This window comes from Apium graveolens, chromosome 9, assembly GCF_009905375.1.
Source record: "Apium graveolens cultivar Ventura chromosome 9, ASM990537v1, whole genome shotgun sequence".
In the NCBI taxonomy this organism is placed as follows: Eukaryota; Viridiplantae; Streptophyta; class Magnoliopsida; order Apiales; family Apiaceae; genus Apium; species Apium graveolens.
In genome coordinates, this window is record NC_133655.1 from 27493431 (window position 1) to 27505985 (window position 12555).

The following is a 12555-nucleotide window of genomic DNA, read 5'->3' on the forward strand; positions in this document are numbered from 1 at the left end:
ACAAACATCTATTTAAATCCCAAGAATTCATCTTCTGCTCTTGACAGGACTGGCAAAACACTTGTGCTTTATTTTATTTTTTCTTAACAATCAGCATTCATGCTAAATTGGGGTTTTGAATGTCTTGGGTTGTGCTACAGAAGTAGCATGAATTTCAGAACAGTGATGCCAATGAAGATACATCAGATCAATGTTATTAAAGGCGAGATGCGCACCGAGGCGCTAGGGTCCCTTGGAGCCTAGGCGATGAGGCGCGAGGCGAGGCGCGCGCCTCATCGAAGTGAAACGAATTTACTTGGAAAATGAATAATTTATTATAGAATTCTGCAAAAACACCACAAATAAGAATATGAAACTTAAAGGAACTTTCATGTTGGATAAGTTTTCTTACTATCAATTTTTTCGGTAGCCATTGCTCCTTTACGGTGTAAATCATACATATATATCATTATGTAACTGGAAACACAAAAGAACAAGCATATACATGGTATATTAGTATGTATAACACACTATAACCGTAAGAATATATATGTATATATTTAATTGTATACACACACTCACACAATATATATATACATGATACACACACAGCTTTACCGAGAAGAAACGAAGTAGAATATACATGTATATGTAAGGAAATGTCTTCACGTTTGTTATTATTGATAACATGGATTTCTAAACACTTATGGGCTTAAAAAAGTTGGGTTTTAGGGCTGTTTTTTAATATTTTGACTGTTTTTGTGCCTCGCTGCACCTCTCGCCTCGCTGCGCCTCTCGCCTCAGGGGTCTAGGCGCGCGCATCATTGAAGGCGCTGCGCCTCGGTAAGAACTATGCGCTAATGGTGCGCCTCGCTGCGCCTCGTGCGCCTCGGCGCGCCTTTAACAACACTGCATCAGATCTAGGTTTTCATCTGAGATGAAAAGACGAGTCAATGCCAAAATGATGGTATCCTCAAGTACATCTAGATTTCCAAATGAGGTGAAAAAAAGCGGGTCAATCTAAAGATTTAAACGATCCTCCAAGTTCAAAGAAAGATATACTAACAAAAACTCTCAGTATTTTCCTGTAAAATGTGCTTGATATGGTATGAGAGGGAGTAACTGGTTTCATCAGAAATCATATGTGATAAATAGTCCTCAACCGACCGGCTACACCTAAACCCATTCCCCTTCCCCAAAATTAAACCACGTTATCTTCTCAATACTATGCAGTCCTATCAAACTGATTCATATATGCTTAATTAAGGATTTGTAAAATTGATTAGTTCCACTTATAAGGATTTCAATAGTTAATTTGTTCCACTTTCATACGCTTGAAGACTTCTATTTCCTTGAGGAGTGCTTCATTTCTATTCAATATAGAATTCCCCACATAGCTACCACAAGTAGATGATTGATGCAGCTTCTGTGTTTGAGATGAAGACACTACCGAGCCTCAGAGCTCAGACTAATATACACATTAAATAACAGTAGTTTAACCGAAATTCTAAGATAATAACTAGTAAAAGGGCTCACATCCCAAGAATAGCAAGTTGCAACATTCTGATATTGAATTAAACAGAAGTCGATACCAGAGCAAAGCATTCTTTCACCAAATTAAAGTACATTGCAGAAATGAAATTCTTGACAAAGCATTACTTAGCACATTTATTCTCAGTAGAATTGTTAACCAACTCTCTCCTCAGCTGCAAAGAGAAATCATCATTGACATCATCATCGTCCCAATCATCTTCCCACTGTTGTGTTAGATCAGTCCCAATTTCCTTCTTTTCGTCGAACTCTGTCAAATAATTTTCAATCAATAGCGATAAGTAACACTACATAAGATAAGCTCCACCCCTGCTGTCTAGTTAATTAAACACTGCCGCACAAGATATCAAGGCCAAAACTGTTCTAAAAATAACAGTAAGTTCAAACAAGCAAACAGCTTAGCTGCAAATTTCTAAAAATAACAATGGTTCAAACGAAGCCGCAACTGTTCTAAAAACACGATGTGTACAATGTACATCACAAGCAAACAATCTTAGCTGCCAGTCAGGTAAATTATTAATTCAGGCTGAGTAGTAAATATATGCACATACAGTAGAAACTTTATAAATTAATATTCGATAAAGTAATATTTATAAAATTCTCTGGGTTACGAGATTATTCATTTATCGAGATTACAAAAAAGAAAGGGGGAGACCTTGACCGATTTCGAATTCTTCGAACTCGTCATCGTCTTCAAACAAGTCAATTTTGGCAACCTCTTCTTCAACTTTTTCCTCAGGCTTTGTGTCTGCCATTACAACCTGCAGAAATGTACCAAAACGAATTTAGCATTTTATAAATATAAATAAAATTATATAGGTATAAATAGTGAATTTGAACTTACGGAGGATACGAGTAAATTGTGAAGAAATTGATCGGTTAGAATGCTATTACAATTACAACACCTAATTTGCAGATGAGGCGGGACAGTTTTAATAGATGGACTTGCACCAATTCGCAAGCAATTTTGCCTTCTCAACACTTTCTAGTCTCTTCTAGTAGCTTAGGTTTCCAACTTTCCCCCATGCTTCTTGTTATGTGGTACAGGCCCATCTTGCGTCCCAAAAGTTTCTTTTTTTTAAATTGCTATATTTATTTTCTTAGTAAATTTTTCATCTATCTGTTTCCTATTTTTATTTGCTATTTTAAATTATTTAAGTGCGAGTTGCGCTGCAAAAAAAAAATTAATTGTGACTTTTATTCATTCAACCACATAAGCCAAAATTCTAATAATGGCTTTCCGCGCTCTCAGCAAACATCCCATCCTGATCTCCTGTTTTTTACATAATGCTCCCAATTTTGCACGGATTATAGTAAATCCAATATAAGATGCAAAATATATATAGTTATTCTTACAATTTGACATCAAAAAATATTTTTTAATGCTAAAATAAAATTTCAACTTTAATGCTAGATAAATTTTGAAACCAAATATTTCATAATTTACCTAAATTTTGTCACTTTCTCCTTAGTTTCATTTAAAGCACAACAACATTGATCTCATTTGTAATAGTTTGATGATATAGTTTGGTTTCAAATTTAGAACCAATGATGCATATTTGCATCCAAATATAGAACTTCTTCGGATTTGAAATTTTTGATATTTGGTTTCAAATTATAGAAATAACACCACTCATAACATTGTATTGGACTTATTCTTAGAGCACATCCAACTGTTTTTGTGATTTTTAGTCGGGTTAATTGCTAAAGTTGACTTAAATATTGCGTAAGAAAATAAATATAAATACGAGACTAGAAAATTTTGTTGACGCGGAAAATTCCGAATTGGAATAAAAAACCGCGGGTTGGGATAGTGCCAAAACCAATAAATCTTAACTATTATGATGTGTTACAATTGGAAAGTATACATAAAATTCTAAGTGTTTGTTTGTGTAATTTTTGTTGTGTGTTTCCTCTCCCTTTTCCCTTGAATTCATAGGCTTATTTGATCCTCATCACATGCCAACTGCTCCTCCTTTTTCTCCTCCCACCCATCCATTTCGTTAGTCTTCCCATTTTGAATATATGTTATCATGACTTATCCTTATGCAACACATTATTGACCTAGTCTGTTGGGCCTTCACTTCCTACATGTGCCTAGCCCATTTATCTCCCTATAGTCTTCTTCATTATTGGGCATGTCCATGTAGTCATGTCCAGCATAATCCAAGCCCAACATTAGCCCCTGATTTAACAAATTGTTATAAAAATTTGTTAAATCTTTCCATCTTCCTTTTTGTATTTAGTCATTTGTTGCTTCTTCTTTTATTGAAATAAACATAAAGCCTCTTTGGTTCCCGCACTATTACCTTTCCCATACATATCTCTCAAGTCTTTTCATTTATCAACATTTCTTAATCTCAATCCACTCTTTCATTTCTTTATACATCATCTTCCCAGCATCACTCTATCTTTACTTCGCCCTACTTCATTTCCTCAGTTTCGTACACCCTCTTCCATGGCTAAGAAAAACAGCAAGCCCTCTTCTTCCCGAAATGTCGATACTGATGATTCAATCATTCCTTTATCCGACTGGATCCCTACTGAGATACTTGAGTCTCATGACAACAAGCCCAACTGTTTGAAGAAGGAAAAGCTCGAAGAGGCCAAACTCCTCTTTCGCCGTGATGTTATCGCCGTGATGCCTAATTCAAGTGAACTCGCAGATTGGTACAAGATGAATTGAGTCTGCTTTTACTATTACATGTTTGAGATTGGAATGGTGTTCCCGTTCCCAAAGCTTGTTGTCGACGTTCTTGTTGCCCTCGAGATTGCGCCTGGTCAGCTTATGCCATCTGCATGCAGGACCCTTGCATGCTTGGAGGCTATTGAGACTAAACACAACTTGAAGATTGATGTTAATATCGTCAAATATTCATATGGTCTTAAGAAATATGGGGGATGTCGTTATTGTTTCTCCAATGATTTGAAAGGCGACCCCTTGGTCTTGAATAATGATAATGTGAATGATAGGGGCTGGAAGCTCGACTATTTCTTTGTCGACAAGACCTCATTGGGAGAAGAGGCTGATTATCTCCTTGAGTGTTGGAACACCAAAGGTGACTCTATAGAGACCTTCTGTCATTTCTAATTCTTTTTTATCATTTGTCATATGTCGTCAATTCTCAATCAAAAGTATCTTGTTGATTTTTGTTTTACTTCTATTATTTCGTGGTTCGTACGATTTGATTTTTTTTACTCACATGCATTATATTGTCTTCACTTTTGCGTTGCTTTATTCTCCATTTTCATGAATCTGTTGGATTCGCTGTTTGCAGATCCCGAGTTTACCTTTGACGAGAAGCATGTTGAGACAAAATTCATTGTTGACAAAATCCTTGCCTTACCTATTGCTGACAGATTGTGGCCAAATTGCCTTCATAGGCCAATTCGTAATGCGGGACTTGTAGATGTTGACGACTTTATTCTGAAGATGAAGAAGTCCAAAGGAAAAGTTGAGATTGATGACAGCGATTAGGTCGTTCCAAAGAGCGCTGTTAGTCGAATCAGGAGTCGACTTATGATCAAACCACCTGCTAATCCAGCAACATCTAGAGCCCCAAGGATGGAGGAAAAGACATTGAAATGAGTTTTGGGCGCATTTATGCCAAAGGTATACGCCCCATCCTTCGTTTGTTAATGTTTTTGTTTATATCCGTGAGTTTTTCTGCGATTCTCCTGACATTCATTGAGCCTTTCTTTTTTTGTAATTGAGTTTAAACCACCCGTGATCAAGCCATTGCTAATAACTAGTAGAGAGTTGTTTAAAAGGGCTCGTGAAGATAAGCCGAGTGAAACTGAGTCATCTAAAGCCCCTATCATGTTAATTCCAATTTTAGTCCTCTTTCTAAAAAGGTTAGGACGGAATCCACTAGTTCCACTACTCTTGGTGATTGTTTCATGCCTCTTGTCACGTACATATATGATGTTGATTCCCAAGCCTCTTCATTTGGACATCTTCTTGGGGATATGTTACTCCCTCAAACTCTTGAAGTCCGGTCTGCTAAGACAATAAGTCGTGTTCTTGATGAGGCGTCGGGCCATGTTTTTCATGTGAGATTTTCTCCCCCTTTCCTATTTTTTTTATTCATCTTGCTGTGTTATTTTGACTATTGTCCTGTAGGTTCTTTAAAACACTATGGTTGCTCACGAGTTTTATGAAAATGAGTTCAAAGGCTTAGTCGGATTAAAGTGGAGCACAAGGATTGTTATGAAAAGCTTCGTGCTGCACTTGAGGGGGCTGAAGAAAACCTCAAGATGGCTAAAGAAATATAGAAAGAGTTTGATGATTTTGTAACAAAGGTCCAGTCTCTAGAGTCTGAGATGTATGATGAAGCTGCCAAAGTAGTTACCCAACAAAGCATGTGTACTCGTGTTGAGATGATGTTGGAGTATAGTCGTGGTGAATGGAAATCATGGTACGTGGCTGATACTCTCAAGATTTATAATGACTCTTATCCTGATGATGCCTTCCAAGTAGAAGTTCCTGTTGGTGAAGAGCTCAAGTCCCTAAAGGATGTGAATCATGTGGAAGACATGTCCAAATCTGTAGACGGTGTTAATCCAGGAGATATTTGATGTTGACGTGTTGGCCTTAAGTACTTAATTTCTTTAGGATTTCCTTATGTAATGTCTTGAACTTCTTTACTTTATTTGACTGTGCTCAATTCCTTATTCCGCTTTTGAAGCGAGGAATTGTTCGTGTTTTAGAGTATTTCAATCTAGACCTTCGTTGTTCCTTTATTTTTCGTATCTTAATCTTTTGACCTTCTTTGTTTTTGTCTTGGACTCGTGCGTCATGTTATTATTATTTTTATTTTTTGTAATTGAAATTCGTCGATGCATGTATTGTAAAAAGTTGTTAATAAATATTATATTCCTTGAAGCATCTTTCGTTTAAATGAGATTTTTAAGGCTTCTTGCCTATGTTCGTTATGTAAGTAAATTTCAAGACATTCATGTTGAATTGTCACATTGTGGTAGCCATTATACAATGTTGTTGTAGAGTGGGGTGAGCAGCCCCCTTCGTAAGTTTTAGGGTTCTGTTATGTGAAAAAATTGTTTGGCTAACCATGTATCAACATTTGAGATGTCAAAACTAAAAATGTGTCACCACATGTGTTCATTCAAATAAATCAGTATTCAAAACGAACATAACACTTAAAAAATTTCAAAAAAGACTCAACCCCTATGTTGGCAACTAGATCACTACATGTCCTAATGACTTATTCAACTACTCAACTATTAATATTCAAATGCTAGATGGCATTCCTGTAGGGAATTACATGTGATATTTTTTGAGATGATATGCATTTCAGCTCCTTTTCACTTGTACACACTCTAATGTCATCAAACTATATGCGCCTCGACCCACAATTTCATCAATTAAGTATGGTCCTTCCCAGGAATCAACGAATTTTCATGCACTTGTATCCATTATGTTTTGATAAACCTTTCTCAATAACATGTCTCCAACTGCACATGTTCTGACATGCACATTCTTGTTGTAGCTGTTAGCTACTTTTTGTTGATAGGATTTCAATCTTATCTTCGCCATATCTCGTAGCTCATCTATAGTGTCTAAGTCATGTGCTCGTTCTTTGTCGTTTGTATCTTCCGTCAGTAGTCCATACCTTGTTGTTGGCGTCATAATTTCTGTAGGTAGGACGGCTTCAGTTCTGTAAACTAGACTATAGGGTGTTTACCTTGCGGATGTCTTTGGAGTAGTTCTATCCGACCATAAGACACATGAAAGCTGTTCAACCCACTTGCCCTTACACGATGTAAGTCTCTTCTTTAAGTTGTTGTTGATTATTTTATTGCTTGATTTTGCTTGCCCATTTGCCTGCAGATAGTGGGGTGTTGATTTGACCAAGTTAAAGTTCCATTGACGGAAGAAGGCTTCTGTTTCGTCACTTATGAACTGTGAGCCATTGTCACAAACTATCTCTGCACGGCCACCAAATTTGCAAATTATGTTCCTTTTGATAAAAGAGATGACCTCTTTTGACTTGACATGTCGGAATGCTTCTGCTTCTATCCATTTAGAGAAGTAGTCTGCAACAGCTAACATGTAGACCTATTGTCCAGGAGCTGGGGGCATTTTACTCGCTATGTTCATACCCCATCTCATGAATGGCCAAGACGGGAGTGTTGGATGTAATTTCTCTGAAGGTGCATGTATAAGTGGAGCGTATCGTTGGCATGCGTCACACCTTTTGACATAATCTACCGCATCCTATTTTAGTGTTGGCCAATAATATCTCATTCATAAAACTTTGTAGGACAGGCTTCTTCCTCCCGAATGATTTCCACAATCTCCTTCATGCATGTCGCGTAGAACATGTTCAGCCTCATTTTTGTTCAAGCATCTTTGCAGTAGTCCTGTAACAGACTTCTTAAACAACACGTGATCAATGATGATGAACTTGGATGCCTTCATCCTAAATGATCTCGCCTCATTGTTGTTGAGTGGTTGAGTGCCGAGAGTCAAATAATCTACGTATTTTTCTTACAATTTTCAATTGTGTCGACATTTCTTGCTTCCAAGGCTTCTTCCTCTTTCTCCCATCTTATTCTTGCTGAATCTAGGATATGAATTACTGGTATTGAGGACATGTTTTGATGACTGAATACTGCTCCTAAGGTAGCCAATACGTTAGCTTCTGGATTTGATTCTCTTGGGACTTGTTGAATGGTAAAGTCGTCGAATCTTCCTTGTAAATTCTTAACAATCTCTAAATATTCGGCCATCTTCTCATCTTTGGCCTCATAGATTCCCTTGACATGGTTAACTACCAAGAGTGAATCACATTAGACATTAATGTTGATGATTTTGAGATCAATTGCAGTAGTTAAGCCAATTATCAATACATCATACTTGGATTCATTGTTTGTGGATTTGAATTCACAACATATCGAGTATACTATGACGTCCCCTGTGGCGACTTCAGAACAAGTCCCAGTCCTGTTCCATTTTGATTTGAGGCTCCATCTGTGTATAGAGACCAAGGTTCCATTTATGTTTTCAGCACCAGATGTCGGAGTTCCTCTTCTGTTTGACTTAGCAGATTTGGACTGAAGTCTGCCACAAAATCAGCTAGGGATTGGGATTTGATGGCCGTCCTGGGCTCATATACAATGTCGTACATGCTCAATCGTATGGACCACTTGGAAAGTCGTCCCGTCAGTTATCGTTTGCTCAGGACAGTCTTCATGGGGTAGTTTGTTCCGACGCACATCTTGTATGACTCGAAGTAGTGACGTAGTTTTACCGACATCATGGATAGCACTAGGACTAGTTTCTCGAGGGTATAATATCTAGTTTCTGGATCAAGTAAACTTCTACTAGCGTAGTAGATTGGGAATTACATACTTTCTTCTTCTCTAACTAAGACCCCACTGACAGCATGGTCCGTGACTTAGAGATATACATAGAGCATCTTACCTGGAGTAGGTTTCGACAATAAAGGTGATGACATGAGATATTGTTTCAACTCGTCAAGTATTGCTTCATTCTTCTTTGTCCAATCGAATCATTTATTCTTCCTTAACACGTCATAGAACAGTCTGCACCTGTCAGAAGATCGTGATATGAACCTATTGAGTATAGCTACTCTTCGAGTCAATTTTTGGACATCCTTCAGTGTTGTTGGACTTGTTAGATTCATGATGGATTTGACTTATTCTGGGATGGCCTCGATGACTCTTCTCGTTACTATGTGTCCTAAAAATTTTCCGTAGGATACGACAAAGTTGCATTTTGAAGGGTTTAGCTTCATGTTATATGCTTGTAATATGTTAAAGACTTCTTCAAGATCTCTTACATGATCTGTTGTATTCTTTGACTTTACCACCATGTCATCTATATACACCTCCATCATGTGCCCAATCTGCTCCTTGAATATTTTGTTAACCAATCGTTGGAATATTGCACTTGCATTTCGTAAATCAAAAGGCATGGCTAGGTAACAATATATTCCTCTTTCAGTTACGAAAGTTGTCTTCTCAGCATCAGAGGGGTCCATCTGTATTTGGTTGAATCAACTTGACGCGTCCAAAAATGTTAGCAGTTCATGTCCTGCTGTTGAATCCACCATAGTGTCTATGTGTGATAATGGATACGGATCCCTTGGACAAGCCTTGTTCAAATCCGTATAATCTACACACACTCTCCACTTTCCATTCTTCTTTTGCACAATGACAATGTTGGCTAGCCATTCAAGATAATCTACTTCTTGTATCATTCCTGCTTAGAGTAGTCTGTTGACCTCTTCATTGATAATTTTGTTCTTGTTAGGAGCAAACTTCCGTATTTTCTGTTGTACTGGGACATGTTTGGGATTTACATTCAATTTATGTGTTATGATGTCAGGATTGATCCCCGTTATGTCTTCATGTTCCCAAGTGAATGCGTCTAATCCTGTTATCAAGAACTTCACGAGGTTAACTTCGATATGTGGTGACACATCCTTGCCTACTAAGACTTTCCTTCTACCTGTCGCCAAGTCTATCTCAGTCAACTTTCCTAGACCATTTAGCAGAACATCATGAGCTTCTTTTTGTGTATATTGTATTGTGGGCTTCAAGCATGCCTTGTAGCATTCTTTCACCATGTTTTGCTCCCCTCATATTGTTTGTACTCCCCATGGTGTTGGGAACTTGACTACTTGATGTAGTGTGGACGGAACTGCTTTCATGTCATGAATCCAAGATTTTCCCAGGATGATGTTATAAGTGGATCCACTATCAATTACTAAAAACCTCTATAGTAAATTATTGCCTCCAGCATACGTGGGTAAGTGGATTTCTCCTATTATTCTTTTCGTCTCCCACTAAATCCTACTAGTGTGGTGAATCTCTTTTTAATATTAGCTTTCGTCAGTCCCATTTGCTTCAGGGTGTCAATCATCATGATATTCACTGCGTTGCCATTGTCTACGAGTATTCTTTTGATGAGACAATTTCCAATGAGCAACGATATGACCAGACTATCATGTTGGGGTGCACTAAAGTGTGCCATGCCTGAATCATCGAATTGTAGTACTTGGCCTGCATCAAATGAGACGTCTGCCCTTGAAACTTGAACTTCGTTTCCTCTAGCCCTCCTTTTAGCTTGAGAGTATGTGGCTTCACAGATTTCTGAGCCCCCTGCTATGAAGTTGATCACTTTATGATGTGGTGGGGGAGGTGGCAGTGTTGATGTCGTCTTGTTGTTACTTACATGATTGTATTCCTGAGTTGGCATGTACTCAGTTAGATAACCCTTCTTTACTAATGCTTCGATTTCCCTTCTTAGTGTTACGCGGTCGTTGATCTTATGCCCATAATCCACATGGAACTCACACCACAATCTCGAATATGGGTTAGATTTAGGTTTCGTGGTCTTGGGTGGTCATCTGATTGTGTTTCCTAGCTTTTTAAATTCCTTGACCATCACTGTTGGAGTTATGCTAAAGCCATAGCTTTCGTACGTAGGTGGCAGGTTGAGGTCTTTTCTCCAATCACTCTTTCCTTGTGATGTGTTGACATGATGGTCATCTTGTAAACTTCGAGTATATGGTTTGTATTCTGGTTTGTAGTCTCTATGATTCTGAGTGGTAGTCTTCCTATTTGGATGGTAATACTTCTCTTCATCTCCTCGTTTGTCTTCTTCCAATCGTATTTGTGCCAAGGCTTTGGCCTGAACATCCTCCATTATTTTGCATAGATATTTCGTCAACTCGTCATACAGTGGCAAATCCATGCCCAATCCTCTTCTGAAGGCTTCTACGGTCGTAGGGGTGTCACAATTTGTGATTCTCGCCTTCTCTTTGTTGAATCTCGTCAAGTAATCTCTAAGTGGTTCTCGACAGCCATCTAGTTTTAAAAAAAGAAAAGCCCTGGTGAACCGTCATAATTAGTGAACAAGTGCAGTCCCATCAATCGTTTCAGAAGTAGTATCTGCTTCGAAAGGATTGGCCGTAGGATCTGATAGGCCGCTCTTAAAAATGTGAACTTTTGGCATATCTTGTATAGATCACTCGTTGTTTTCTCAAAGCATCGACTGCTTGCAAACTATAGGTTGAAGGCGTCCACTAAGACTGCGAATGTGCCTATTCTGCCATTGGGCAAGTTCATAAACCACTAGTGCAGGTCCAGCCAATGTGGAGCCAAACCCTTTGCACATGCATGGCTCCTTAAGATCTATAGTGATTGGCACGGTAAACGTCCGTTGTTTGTATTGTGCAATATGCTCTTGTGGATCCGTCGACCCATCATATGACTTCATCGTTGGTATTGTAAATCATTTGGGAATCTCAACCTGTGTTATCTCATCCGTGAAAGGGGAGTCAGCATAGCTCATGGGTGTAGCCTTTTCCAGCGGTTTGGGTACTCCTGGGATTCTTTGTATCATGTCATTCGTTTCTTGCAACTCCTTTCTGACAGATTTTGGTATGCCATGGTGTGATCGAGATCTTTTGTGTTTTGTCTTTTTCTTGTCTTGGCTTCGATCACTGTGTCCCTCGTCGCCTGTCTTTTCCACATTTGTTTATTTTCCCATGATTCTTCCTTCTTTATCCATGAGGATTACATCATCGTTATTCGCACGAGGGCATTCCTCATTGTCTTCGCTTTCTACATCGTCGAACAGTCGTCTTGCCACACTCTTTGCGGTTTTAGTGCTCTTGGCTCTGCTAGTCGACTTTGCCGTGGTTAACTCCTTTTTTAAATTCTCATTTTCTGATCGTAGGCTTTCCATGTCGGCTTGTAGTTTTTTCATTGTCGCTATCAGCTCCGCATTGTCGGCTCCTTGCGATGCTTCCGCTCGTTGAAATATGTCGCCGGCTGTCATGTTTGTGATTCGTTCAAGTTGTTAGCAAGTGTCTGTTTTTGTGAGTTTTAGTCGGGTTAATTGCTAAACTTGACTTAAATATTGCGTAAGAAAATAAATATAAATACGAGACTAGAAAATTTTGTTGACGCGGAAAATTCCGAATTGGAATAAAAAAAACCGCGGGTTGGAATAGTTCCCAAGCCAATAAA

The 12555-nt window shown here is 38.4% G+C and overlaps 2 protein-coding genes across 3 annotated transcripts; both read right to left on the reverse strand.

Moving 5' to 3' along the window:
- Positions 1 to 1516: 1516 nt before the first annotated feature.
- On the reverse strand, positions 1517 to 2606 carry LOC141684686 (protein DELETION OF SUV3 SUPPRESSOR 1(I)-like). Of its 2 annotated transcripts, none has more exons than XM_074489767.1 (3): positions 2480 to 2606; positions 2186 to 2291; positions 1517 to 1780 (listed from the first exon to the last, which is right to left on the reverse strand). In XM_074489767.1, exons 2-3 carry the CDS (start codon positions 2283 to 2285, stop codon positions 1635 to 1637), a joined length of 246 nt encoding a protein of 81 aa, XP_074345868.1. In that variant the 5' UTR covers positions 2286 to 2291; positions 2480 to 2606; the 3' UTR covers positions 1517 to 1634. The 2 variants fall into 2 exon arrangements, with proteins under 2 accessions (XP_074345868.1, XP_074345867.1); XM_074489766.1 differs by having other exon boundaries at positions 2375 to 2592.
- A 4625-nt stretch (positions 2607 to 7231) lies between these two features.
- On the reverse strand, positions 7232 to 7603 carry LOC141685162 (uncharacterized). Its single transcript, XM_074490281.1, has one exon. It carries the CDS (start codon positions 7601 to 7603, stop codon positions 7232 to 7234), a length of 372 nt encoding a protein of 123 aa, XP_074346382.1.
- Positions 7604 to 12555: the final 4952 nt, after the last annotated feature.

Excerpts from the sequence above, each read along its gene's own strand:
- LOC141684686 (XM_074489767.1), bottom strand. The coding sequence starts at position 2,285 with ATGGCAGACACAAAGCCTGAGGAAAAAGTTGAAGAAGAGGTTGCCAAA. Across the intron at positions 1,781-2,185 it reads AGAATTCGAAATCGGTCAAG|AGTTCGACGAAAAGAAGGAA; the intron begins GTCTCCCCCTTT and ends ATTATTTGACAG.
- LOC141685162 (XM_074490281.1), bottom strand. The coding sequence starts at position 7,603 with ATGTTAGCTGTTGCAGACTACTTCTCTAAATGGATAGAAGCAGAAGCA.